This window comes from Nyctereutes procyonoides, unplaced genomic scaffold, assembly GCF_905146905.1.
Source record: "Nyctereutes procyonoides isolate TBG_1078 unplaced genomic scaffold, NYPRO_anot_genome, whole genome shotgun sequence".
NCBI classification, from domain to species: Eukaryota; Metazoa; Chordata; class Mammalia; order Carnivora; family Canidae; genus Nyctereutes; species Nyctereutes procyonoides.
Window position 1 is genome coordinate 63,917,044 of NW_026575043.1, and position 13,426 is coordinate 63,930,469.

The 13,426-nt window shown below is 44.4% G+C and overlaps 1 protein-coding gene across 7 annotated transcripts in view; it reads right to left on the reverse strand.

Annotated features, from left to right (window-relative positions):
* Positions 1–2,436: 2,436 nt before the first annotated feature.
* The window catches only part of ZNF605 (zinc finger protein 605), a 30,339-nt gene continuing 19,349 nt past the window's right edge, over positions 2,437–13,426 (reverse strand). For 5 of the 7 annotated variants that reach the window (XM_055321913.1, XM_055321914.1, XM_055321915.1 and 2 more), the window contains 2 exons: positions 13,303–13,395; positions 2,437–9,253 (listed from right to left, as the gene is read on the reverse strand). In XM_055321913.1, coding sequence (XP_055177888.1) covers positions 7,458–9,253; positions 13,303–13,395 — 1,889 coding nt within the window. In that variant the 3' untranslated portion in view covers positions 2,437–7,457. Of the gene's footprint in view, positions 13,115–13,302; positions 13,396–13,426 lie in introns of those variants that run through there. The other 2 variants (XM_055321919.1, XM_055321918.1) reach the window with 2 other exon arrangements.

The window sequence follows — 13,426 nt, forward strand, 5'->3', positions numbered from 1 at the left end:
AATAAGAACCTCAATTTCATTTTTACGTAAAGGCATGAGTAAAAGAGGAAACTGAATCCAGCAGTTCATGAAATGAACAATTCAGCAGTTATTCCTCAAAATACAAATAGTTTATAATGTTCTTGAGAGTTCTAAATTAGTTAACACATCTAAGTACCTTAGAACAATGACTAACACACTGACATTGAGTAAATGCTCATTAGTGCTCTTATTATTACATGGCACGATTACAGAGAAATCAGAAAATACGTATCAGTAACAATTACTTTTTTTTTTAATAAAGATTTTATCTATTTATTCCTGAGAGACAGAGAGAGAGAGAGAGGCAGAGACACAGGCAGAGGGAGAAGCAGGCCCCATGCAGGGAGCCCGACGTGGGACTCGATCCCGGGTCTCCAGGATCAGGCCCCGGGCCGAAGGCGGCGCTAAACCGCTGAGCCAACCCGGGCTGCCCCTGAACTGCCTTTTGTGCTATATAGTAAACCCACTTTCAGACCCACAAATACAACCATAGACCTGTGAATATATCGTGTAGGTCACCCAATCAGCTGACACCCCTAGTCTTCGATCACTGACCCCCAAGGCCACGCTATCTTGAGGCCCAGGGACCTCCTGTCATCCCACAACGTGCTCCCCAACCCGACCCTCACCCCGCCCAGCATCTCAGCAAGGCCAGACGCAGCTGGCCCATCCCTAACTCCCGCAGCCCTACCACTCACCCCAAGCCCCTCACTCCCCTCACACTTATTAACCCCTATTGGCTTCCTGATGGCGCGTCCGACTGTCCCCACGAATTGTCGCCCCAGTAGTGCAAATCTCCCATGTCCCCGGGTATCCCCGTGGCCCCCTGACCTCCATCCCCAAGCTACCAAACCACTCACCCTATAGTTCCCGAGTCCCTGTTTTCTCTCTAGAGCAAGCTGTGTGCCTAATAGGAACTCGAACTCAGGACCCGAGACCGAAGGTCCCCGCTCTGCCGCCCGAGCCAGCCAGCGCCCCGGCTCCTGCAGTAGGGGGCACCTCCCGTCCCGAGTGGCGGCTGCAGGCCCAGAAGCCCCTCCCCGCAGGCCCCCGCGGCTCGCGTCCCGAAGTTCGGCGCGAAGTCCTCCTGCGGGAATGTCCCCCACAAGCAGGGCTCGGGAGCCCCCGCCATCCGCAAGGCGTCACCCCGGCGGCTCGGGGTCCGGGTCAGCGCGTGCCACCAGCGCCGCCGGCCGCTGCAGGCTCCCCCAGCCCTGACCTCCGACGTCCACCTTCCCGCACCTTCGGGCCGCGCCGGCCTGCGGCGGCCCCACCACCCACCGCTACCGCAGACCCCGCACGCCGCGCCCAGCCACGCTCGGCACCTCACCCCCTCGGCATCCTCCGCACTCGCCTGCCCCGGCGGCTGCGCCCCATGCAAGACCCTCTCCCGGAGTGCTCGGGCACCGGCTGCCGCCAGCACCTCCGCACTCCCGACCCCAGCTGACCGCCCCACACCGCGCCGGCCGCGAAGCTGCCCGCACCAGCGGACCCGCGCGGGAGGCACCCATCGGCGGACCTGCCGGCGGGACCCGGAGGCCGCCCAGCCCCCACGCTGCGCCGGCGGGTTGCCGACGTGCGCGCTCAGAACTACATTTCCCAGAGCGCCTGCCGCTCCCCCAGGCCTACATCTCCCAGAGGCCTCTGCGGCACGCTCACAGTCGGCTCGGTGGACCTTCCGAGGGTCGGCGGCTGCGCGGGGAGGCGCCCTGCGGTGCGCAAGGCCTAACAAGTGCTGCGGTTCCCGTTGCAGGACCTCTCAGCGAGGCAAAAGCTTGGAGTTTAGCACCACACTCAGGTACGGGCGGAAGGCATTAAGACAGAAAAGGAATGTGGGGCACCTGCCCAGCCCAGCGGCTGCAGCCCGCCATCCCAGACCCCTGGGTTGTGAGGTCAGGCCCCATGTTGGGTGTGGAGACTACTTAAAAACAAAATTGTAAAAAGAGAAAAAAGAAAGAAAACTGCGTCTCCTGTGGGCACAGCACCCGACCCGGTTTGGCCTGGGTGGTCTGCAAGAAGACACTGTCCGTGTGTGCAAGGGGGGTCCGAGGGGGTGACACCCGACACAGAAGGTCAAGGTGCATGCGGCCCACCTCTGTTTTTCTTAGAAGCTGCTCTCTCGGTGTAGCTAAAGTGTAAGTACCGTACTCTTTGAAGCTGCAGAGGACTAGGGGAGTCTCCAGGTTGGTTTGTGAGCAGCAGGTTTTACTTCAGCACGGACCCCGGACCCCAGACCCCAGCTAGCGAACCAAGGGCCACCGCCAACAACTGAGTGGAGAGGTGCTTTCCTCAGTTTCAGGTGTGTGTGGATGATAAACCTGGACGCTGATTGAGAACTCAGATTTGGTTTGCGATGCTTAGCTGAATGGAGGCTAGAGTTCCCTGTTACCAAGAATCACACACACACACGCATACTCAATCATTGAACAGTTTACTGAGTAAACATATAGGTACAAAGAGTTTGTTTTCCAATACAGCAAAGAGCAGTGTGGCCATAGGTCTGAGCTAGCACAGTTTGTGCTCTCGGTGTACCAGGCAGTGAAGACAGTTCACAGGCTGCTCCTCACAAAATGACAGCGACCCAACCTTTCCCATTAGTGGTCTGACCTAACCTTGTATGTGAAGCACAGCTGGCCAGGAGCTCAGGTGTCCTCACCTGACACATCCTGCTCTGTACAAACATGTGATAGAGTAAGTATACATTAACTTGCTCATTCACTGATTGCTGCCCTGTGATCACCACAGTTTGGAGATAAACCCACAAGCCACTTTGCTGGCTACAGCGGTAGCAAGTCCGTGGTTTAAATGCTCCCTTAGCATGACCACTCTAACAAACACCAGAAGTTAATCTGCTTCCCCATCTTCTTGTGAATCTGAGCTTAATGTGGCTTTTATATAAATTGTAATGACAGGAATGATAGCAGTGCTTTAAATGAGAACTTCAAATGACAAATGTCATTTCATTTGTATTCTTTTCATCTTACCAATGACTGCTTCTAAAGCAACACACTCTGTGTTGGGCACTTGTAATGATGTAGGTGTTGCAAAATACCTAAGTATAATGATTTAGGCATTAACGTTGGTGTTCCCTGGCTTATTTAATCCTAGCATTCTGGAAGTAACAGTCTCAATGACATGAAGTCAAGACTACCCGGATACAATGAGTAATGACTGTGCTCTAAATTGCAAAGACCCCACAAAGGAAATAAACAATGATCAGATAGCATCACTAAATCCACAGGTGGGGCATGCAATGCTGGAACTTATTACTTGTCATGCTTGTGAGCTGGTAATGAGATGTTACACTGCCTGCTTCTAAGCTGCAGACATCATGAGAGAAAGTTTTCCCTTCTTCTCCTTTTTTTTTTTTTTTAAGATTTTATTTATTCATGAGAGTCACAGAAAGGAGGCAGAGAGGGAGAGGAAGAAGCAGGCTCCTTGCAGGGAGCGCGACATGGGACTTGATCCCCAGACCCCAGCATCACGCCCTGAGCCGAACACAGATGCTTAACCACTGAGCCACCCAGGCGTCCCAAGTTTTCTAAGAGGAGAGTGAGCATGGCCTTGCCTTCACTATGTGACAAACACATGGGGCCCGAGGAGAGCTGTATTGGTAGAAACCATTTTGCTATCAGATATAGAGCACACAGTCCTATTACAGAGAAACTGTTACAGGTAAGTGTCACAGCACTATATTCCAACTACCAAGCCTCGAGACATTGATTTCATTTGCAAGCTAATTCCTTAAAGACAGGACCAGTGTAATACACAAGTTTATTGGCACAGACTGCATTGTGAATGGTGTGTTTCAGGGTTATACAAAATGGAAGACCCGCGTGAAAAGCTTCCTCAAAATGCATATTGAAATGGAAAAGCACCTGGAGAGAAAATGCAGCTGGGTAGCCTGATGGCAATTATTTCCCTTCAAAAGTGCTCTGGGTACCAAGGGAAAAGGACTGGGTGAGAGATCATAAAGAAAGGTGAAATTCTTAAGAGGTGTTTGACAAATGACCACGTATGGGGCTGCTGTGTTGGGGATCATTGGTAGTCTACATGACTAGACTATGGTGTTGGTGATGGGCAATGGTGTGGAGCTTTAGAGACTCTGGCAATTCTGACTACTGACATGAGAATCTTGTCCATGGGCTACAGATTATATAGATTATATAGAATAAAAAGCACAATACGGAATGACGGTATGCACAGCACAATCATTCCTTTCTACCTCATGCAGTAACTCATTATCTTTTTCTTGTCCATACATATTGAACATAATGCCAATGTGTTTTGTAAATTGCTTGGCTAATCCAGAGATAGCATGAGACTTCATAAATGTTTTAGTTTCTCTTATTGAAGAAGGGTTGGTAATAACTGCAAGACCATTAGATATGTAGCAGATGATAATCTGTGGAGCCATTCACATTTGCAGGAGAACAAAACAAAAAAAACACAAAGAACTTTGTAATGTAATTTCTATTGAATTGCTTAAAAACGAAGAGAAAACATTGACACTCAGTATGGGAAATCTTGATAGATATCAGTCTATGCCCTATGAGGCACATGTACCAATAGTTGACACTCAAAATTTTGTTAAATGCTCATCATTTAACATGGCACAGAAAACAAATGGTACACTCAGAATATTAACTCAAGAACATTTAATAGAGGGACTATTTACATATGTGTTCATAATTAAGGACACCAACCAGAGATGGTAAAGTATCTGAAGAGCAAGGAGAGGGAGGTGTTAACTGAGAAGTCTACAGCCCCAGAGGAGCGCTGCCCAGCAGGAGCTGCAGCCATACAGGCATACACTCGCCCAAAACCAAGGTCCAGTAAGGGGAGCTGGGAGGAATACATGTTCCAGCCTTTCCTCTCCCACCGGCTGATCTAGCCCCTCCCATGGTTGGGCCTAAGCAGAAAAATTAGTGGGGCAGCCCCTGAGAGTGCAGGGCAGGGAGAAGTAGGTCACAACCAGGACCTATCCAGGTCCAGCCTATGTGCAGTGTAGCTGCTAGAGAGTCACTCTGAGCCTGAGGAACAGGTTTCTAACTCACATCATGCAATCTATTTAACTGTGTTTGAAAATTCATACCTAAGTGTTGTTGTTGTACACTTTACTCCCACAATACATTGTCACTACTTTGGCCTTAAGCAATCGATTACCTTTTTCAAAGATTTTAAAATGAGAAAAAAATCATTTATTGTTTATCCACATATTCATCTTTTCCAGAACTCATCATTTTGTCCTGTAGATCCACATTTCTATTGAGGATGATTTTCCCGCTGTGCTGAAACTTACTTTAAGGTTTCCTGAAGGAAGGCCTAGAGCTAATAAATTCTCTTTGACTTTTTCTGAAAAAGTCTCCTTTTGCTTTCATTTTTGAAAGATGGGTAACAGACAAATGCCAGGTTGCAGGGGTCACTCTGTCTTCTTGCTCAAGTACTTTCTGGGCAGGAGTGTGCTGTCATTCTCTGCTCTGTGACCATATCCTATCTTTCTCTAGGTGTCTTACAATAGTTCTTCATCAATTTGACTATGATGTCCATTCGCAGGATTTTCTTTACATATCTTGTTTGGGGTTCTTTGAACATCTGAAATATGTGGTGTCACACTTTTCATCCTATGTGTAAACATTTCAGCCATTATTTACTCAAATACTTTCTCATGCCTCTTCCCCATCCTCTCCTACAACTCCACTTCGGATGTATGTTGGTTGTCCCACTGCAACTGACTCCCTCCTCTCTTTTCTTCCAGTCTTTTTTTTCTCTGTGTACAGCAGTTGGACAGTTTTTGTTCGTACTTAAGTTCATCAACGTTTCTTTTTCTTTGTCTGATCTGTTCTTAATTCCATTCAAAGTAGGCTGTTTTTGGTCATTTTTTTAATCCTCAGATACTACTGTTTTCATCCTGAGAAGTTGCACTTGGGCTTTTTTTAAAAAAGATTTTATTTATTTATTCATGAGAGACAGAGAGAGAGAGAGAGAGAGAGAGAGAGAGGCAGAGACACAGGCAGAGAGAGAAGCAGGCTCCATGCAGGGAGCCTGATGTGGGACTTGATCCCGGGACTCCAGGATCATGCCCTGGGCCAAAGGCAGGTGCTAAATTGCTGAGCCACCCAGGGATCCCCACACTTGGGCTTTTTAAAATACATCTTCCACTTCAGGTTTTATCACATTCACATTTTCCTGTGTATTTATAAAAGCTACTTGAACATCCTTATCTAATGCCAACTGTCTTGGTCTCTTTTATGTCTCTTCCTACTGAATCATTTTTTGTCTTGGTTACAAGTTGTATTCTTGTAGCTTCTTCGCATGCCAGCTAAGTTTTTGGATGCCACACACTGTGGGTCCAGAGTGGATTTTAATCTAGGGTTAATTACTTCACAAGGTTTACTCTGCTGAGAACCCTACCTGATGCCCCATGTGTTCAAAGCTGGTGGGAACTTTACTCGCAGCCCTGCTTTGATTTCTAGGAACTGTTCAGCCTACTGCTTTCCAGAACTACTTTTTCCTTTCACACACATATGTAGATCAGCACTAAGCCAAGAGACTCAAGAGGACTCCTTGGATTTCTGCAGCCCTCTTCCTGGAAAGCTCCCTCCTCCCCAGTACTTTCCCCTGCAAATTCTAGCTACCACGGCCTTCCCAAATGCCTAGTCAGCAGTTCTCTTCAACAATACTGCAGCCTGGGAACTGCCACCAGGCACTAGGCTGGGCTGTCATGGGGCTCACCTCACTCTGTCTACCTTCTGCCAGGAATCACAAACTTCTGCCTGCCATAGATCTCAAAACTATCATTTCATTTATGTTTTACAGGTTCTAGCTGTTCAAGGCAGGGGAATTAATCTGTTCCTTGCCATACCACTGTAGCAGAAAGCAGAAGTCTTCACATTTCAAACACATCTACCACTTAAAAATAACTATTTTAATAAAAACTTAGATACAACAAACACAATGTTATAGAACTCTTTCAATAGGATCATGCTTATCCAAATTCTTCAAATTAGGACTGCTCTTCTATATTAAAATCTCTAATTCATACTATTCAGTATTTCCTTTGTGTATGCATTCTCTAGTGTACTGTAAGTTATCTTTTCTTCATGAAACCTTTCACTTGCTTTTTACAACGGCCCAGTTTCTCCTTGAGTGTAGTTCCTCTAACAATGAGCTGTCACTTCTGACTACAAGATTCTGTACCACAATATTGATAAGAATTCCATGTTAAGTCAGTAATGTGTAACCAGTTGTGTTTTCTAGGAGAAGGCTCTCTTACACTGTCTACTTCAAAAGATTCCCTCTTTTCTCAAGTGTTGGGTGAGACTTGCCTTCACAGGGCACTGACAGGGTTCCTCCCGTGTATGTGTGTCCTCTGACATGTCAGAAGGCATGATGTCTGATAGGAGATTTTTCACATTCCAGTACTCACATGGTTCCTAGAGTATGTGAGTCCTCTGATGAATCACGAGTTGGGACTTCCTGCTGAAGGCTTTCCCACACTCACTGCACACATAGTATTTGTCTCCTGTATGGATTCTCTGATGTCTCATAAGGTGTGACTTTCTGGTAAAAGACTTCCCACATTCACCACATTTATAGGGTCTCTCTCCTGTGTGAATTCTCTGATGTATAACAAGCTGTGCCTTCTCAAAGAAGGCTTTTGCACAATCACTACATCCATAGGTTTTCTCTCCTGTATGATTTCTCTGATGCTTAATGAGCTGCACTTTCTGAACAAAAGCTTTCCCACACTCACTGCATTTATAGGGTTTCTCCCCTGTATGAATTCTCTGATGCCTAAGAAGCTGTGGCTTCCAGGCAAATGCTTTCCTACATTCACCACATTCAAAGGGTTTCTCTCCGGTATGGGTTCTCTGGTGATGAATAAGGCTTGACTTCTCACTGAAGGTTTTCCCACATTCAGTGCACTCATAGGGTTTCTCCCCTGTGTGTGTCCTCTGGTGTGATATCAGGCTGGACTTCTGGGTGAAGGCTTTCCCACACTCACTGCAATCATATGGTTTCTCTCCAGTGTGAGTTCTCTGATGTGTTAGCAGCTGTGACTTCCCAAAGAAGGTTTTTCCGCATTCAACACACCCATAGGGTTTCTCCCCTAAATGAGTTTTTTGATGTCTGATCAGCTCTGACTTCTTAAAGAATGCTTCCTCACAATCATTGCACTGATAGTTCTTCTCTCCTGTGTGAGTAATTTGATGCTTGAGAAGTTGTGGTTTCCTGATGAAGGCTTCCCCACACTCGCTGCACTCATAGGGCTTCTCTCCTGTGTGGATCCTCTGATGCCTGATGAGCAGTGAGTTCCTGCTGAAGGCTTTTGTACACTCATTACATGCATATGGTTTCTTCCCTGTGTGAGTCCTCTGATGAGTAATCAGCTGTGACTTCCAGAAGAAGGCTTTCCCACAGTCACTACATTGATAGGGTTTCTCTCCTGTGTGTGATCTCTGATGTGTAATGAGCTTTAATTTCTGGGAGAAGGCTTTCCCGCAGTCACTGCAGCCATAGGGCTTCTCTACTGTGTGAGTCCTCTGATGTCTTTTAAGTTGTGACTTCCTGCTGAAGGCTTTCCCACATTCGCTGCATCCATATGGCTTCTCTCCTGTGTGAGTCCTCTGGTGTAAAATAAGCAGTGACTTCCTACTGAAAGCTTTTTGACATTCACCACACCCATATGGTTTTTCTCCTGAATGAGTCCTTTGATGAATAGTGAGCAATGACTTCTGTGAGAAGGCTTTCCCACATTCACTGCATCCATAGGGCTTCTCTCCTGTGTGAGTTCGCTGATGTATAATGAGCTGTGACTTCTTATTAAAGATGTTGCCACATTCCATGCATAAATGGACTCCTGTATGTGTTACATGGTTTGCATTGGGCCACGACCCTGTACTGCTAGCTTTTCTACATTTACTGCAACCACAGTATGCCATTCCACCATGAGTTCTATCAGCTTTGATATAGAATAAATATTTCTTATTGAGCTCATCAAGCTTTTTTCTTCCATGGTTATTTTTTGGAATAAGAAACTCAAAGGGATGTTTCAAACTTTTTTCACCTGTGCCACATTTATGGGGTCTCATTCCTAAATGAACAAAGTTAATGCTTGAATGAAATATTTTCCTAAAAACATCATATTCATGGCCTGTCTCCATACTTCTAAGCTTGTCTTGATTATCCTGGTGCCACATTTTGAGATTGTTATCTAGCCAGACTTCTTCTAAAAAGGAAAAAAATGAATCATACTGTGTAAATCCCCCAACAATTATGCTCATTGAATAAAACTGACATAGAGCCTAAGATCCCAGTTTTAAAAACAAACAAAACAAAATCCTCCAAAATATAATATCTACTTACTGGACATTAAAAATTTTGACATACACTGTATGATAACTAATTGGAATTTTTATAAAAGCTTTAAGACCTTTCTAACAGAAATGAAAACATTTAAAAGTTACAAATGTTTATAAACATAAACTTTAAATGAGAAAAGATGAAATACGCTCAAGAAGCAGTGATCATGAGCGTTTATGCTCAAATACTAGAGTGATTGATTTACTTACTCAACAACAATCTGATTATCTGCTGTATATACAGAGGGAAGATGAGGGAAGAAAACAGGTAAGCACTCTCTGTGTCAAGAGTCCTCACAATACAGTGAATGCTAAGAGTAACAAGCACACAGAAAAGCAAGACTGGTATATGCTGTGCTATTAAGGGAGGAACACTGAGTGCAGTACATAGTAAATACAGGATATCAAGTTTTTAATCCAAAAAAAAAAAAGTTTTTATCCAAAAGTCAAGAAACATTAGGTTCCTGAACGATCATTACATTTAAAGAACATTCTCATTTACAATTGTCACCTGAATCACTGACATCACTGACTTCTATTTCTTGGGGTTACCCAAGAGTTCTCCAGAGCTCAGCATCTACACTTTTATTTAGGTTTTTTGACACTTTAACTGAATCTATCATTTATATAATGAACCTACATGTAATCCTGTCAATGAAAATCATTCCAAACCACAAGAACTCTTTGGATAACATTAGGATAGACTTTCTGTTACCTGGTAAATACAATTTGTGATTTCCACAACGTGACCATTTATTAGATATTTTAAAGTGAAGGTTTGTTTATTTTATGATATTCTTTACTAACTATTGTGAGGTAACATTCCCAGGAGGTACCCTGCAAGACAAAAGATTTTGAGAGACTTCAAATAGAAGTCAACTTCTTCTCTGCAGGATTGTGTGTGTGTGTGTGTGTGTGTGTGTGTGTGTGTGTGTGTGTGTGTGTAGGGGGCTGTAGGCAGAGACTTATCTAATTCTTGGACATATCAGAATTTCAGAAAAAGGTCCAATTAGAGCTGCTGATTTAGAAAATAAAAGGACTTAATGTTTCCAGCGTGAGTGGAGGTACTAAAACTATTGAGATGGAAATGACTGAGAAAAAGTTTGGAGATTAATAGCAAGTGTCATATGTAGACATGTAAGTGTGAAATCCACCTAAAGAGTTTATAAAAAATGGTTTCATGAAAGCTGAGTAAAGAAATAAAAACCTTAAATTAGAATCAAAACAATAAATAAAATTAACATATATACAAGTCAATAAATAATATAATAAAATAATATTCAAGTAGTTCAACTGCATCAAAATATTTAAGAAATAGGGACACCTGGGTGGCTCAGCGGTTGAGTGTCTGCCTTTGACTCAGGGTGTTATCCCAGAGTCCTCGGATTGAGTCCCACATCAGACTTTCTGCATGGAGCCTGCTTCTCCTCTGTCTATGTCTCTGCCTCTCTGTGTCTCTCATGAATAATTAAATAAAATCTTTAAAAAATATATTTAAGAAATAAAAAACTTTGGGGTGCCTGGGTAGCTCAGTTGGTTGAGCATCCAACTCTTGATTTCAGCTCAGGTCATTGTCTCAGGGTCCTGGGATTGAGCCTTGTGTCAGGTTCTGTGCTCAGCAGGGAGTCTGCTTGAGATTCTGCTTCTCTCTCTCTCTTTCCCTGTACACCCCATGCCCTCTCTCTCAAAGAAGAAAAGAAGAAGGAGGAGGGGGAGGGGTGAGGAGGAGGGGGGGAGGGGGAGGAGGAGGAGAAAGAAGAAATCTTGTCATTTTGGAAAAGAAGTATGTTGTTTCTTACTGGTATTATTCAGGGCCAGGCACAGGTGAACCCACTTGTCTCTGTCATACTCTGGTCCACACTGCCTGCTTTCACTGTAGTTTTCAAACTGATATTCCTACTCCCACTCTTGCTCCCTCCCAGTTCTAGTCTCCAGAGAGCCAGTGAGCTTTAGAAAATGTGATCAGGCTTTTTACTCCCTTGCTGAAAAAAAAAAATGAAAAATGCTTGCTTTTGTCATGGCTTGTGTGTTCTGGCATGCCCTGATCTTTTCCAATCTCTCTGACTTCCTCTCACACTTTTGCTCACTGCTGCTAGCCATACTGAATTCCTTCCCATCCCTTTGAGCCCAAAGGCCTTTCCTGCCTCAGGACCTTTGCAATGGCTGTTCCTTTTATTTGGCATGCTCTTCCTAGTTTTTGGCATGGCTCATTCAAGTGTAAAAATCATTTCAAGGACATCCTAACAATATCCTGTTTATTTCCTTTATAGTACTTATCAAAGAGGTAATCATCTTACTTCTGTGTCCCCCACAAGAGTATAAACCCTGAGGGCAAGGAATAAGTTTGTACTTGTCACTGATGTACATCTATACATAGCACAGAGCAAGCCCTCAATACATGTGGGATAAACACTGTTCATTCACAACTGGACTTCTAAAGCAGTTCCCCTCTGTATCATTAATCTTAATAAATAACTTTGCATTTTAATATAAATACTTTTTGTTCAAATACTGAATTATTGAATAAATATAGTTCTGCATTTTATTCTATGTTAAACTTCTCTTCCTATTTCATGACTCTTTCTCTATGCCACATAATAGTGGTTGTCTACATTAATGAGTGAATACAAAACTTATCTGCACAGTTAGTATTTTCTAAGCTACACATACCCAGACCTAATCATCCATGGGAATGGAACCTGGACATCTATAATTTGAAGTATTTCCTAAGGTAAGCTGAGACACTTGCTTAGATAAAAACCTTTGCCCTAAAGTAATACTTGATAAGAAAGGTCCTGCCTTACCTGGCCCCACAACACTCACTTAATGAAACATTTAATAATTATACCCTATAAATTCTACAGGGGAGAGAGAATATGTTCCTTGCAGTCTTTCTATGTGGGGCGGGGGGGAATCATTAAGACCTACTTGGTTAAAAATTGGTTAAAAGTCCCAGATAATGTCTGACTAGGGCCGAAGTTCCCATAATGCAATCCTAAGTGGGCAGAGATCACACACTGGGAACCAACACCCCTGGGTATGAGAAATGGCTCAAACTGAAGAGACACATAGTGTCCACGTGGGGAAAAGATCTGAGGATCAAAGGCTCAAGTGCAGAGAAAAATGTATGAAAGGCTTGGAGGAAGAAACTTGTTCGAATGGAGTTAGCCCTGACTTCTGGCAACAGAAATTAAAAACAAAAAACAAATGGATAAGATGTTGCCATACCATGAGGTCCTCCAACATAAATGTAGTTAAAATATCACACAGCACTTGGGGGTTTGAAAACCAGTAGTCTCTTTGAAGGGTTAGTGAGAAGCCTCGAGAAGGTGGACATCAATGCAGTGAAAAGCACCCAGGGAGTTGCCTGCAAAGGGCTCAGTCAGCACAGAAGATGGGCGAGGGAAAGTGTCCTCACCAGGCTTACGATATTTGGTTTTTATTCTACCTGCATCTTCTACTCTCTATGGGTTTAAATCAGAAACCTGGCAAATTAGAGAAAAGAAAAAAAGAAGGACTCAGTCGGCGTCCCTGTAACAGGAGAAAGTTATGAATTCTTCAGGAGGAAGAAGGAAGCCCACCCCTGCTGGGTGGAAGCGCAGGAGAGGAGGAGGGAGCTGAGGCGGCTGGGAGGAGAATCCTTGTCCTAAATGCTGGCCACCAGCTCGTGCCGCTGTCTAGGGAAGGGGGAACGTGCCATCACCAGCTCCGCACAAAGAGGACACATCCTGATGTGGAGACCAGGACAGAGCACATTAGAAACCAGGAGAACTCAGGTCACTAGCCCTGAGCCAACTCTAAAGACTTAGGAACTTCCAGCAGTTTTATGAATAACTTTTCAAAACATTATAAGCAACCTATCATCAAAAACCCGAGATTCAATTTGCACGTACACATACACCTGATTCCCTCTCACCTGCAAAGCTCTGACTTAGAACTTCTTTCTCCACCATCCACGGCTCTTCTTGCTCCCGCTTGAAAATTGCATCAGGTCTGATAATGTGATAACCTGTTCAGTGGAAACACAGACAACTTGGACC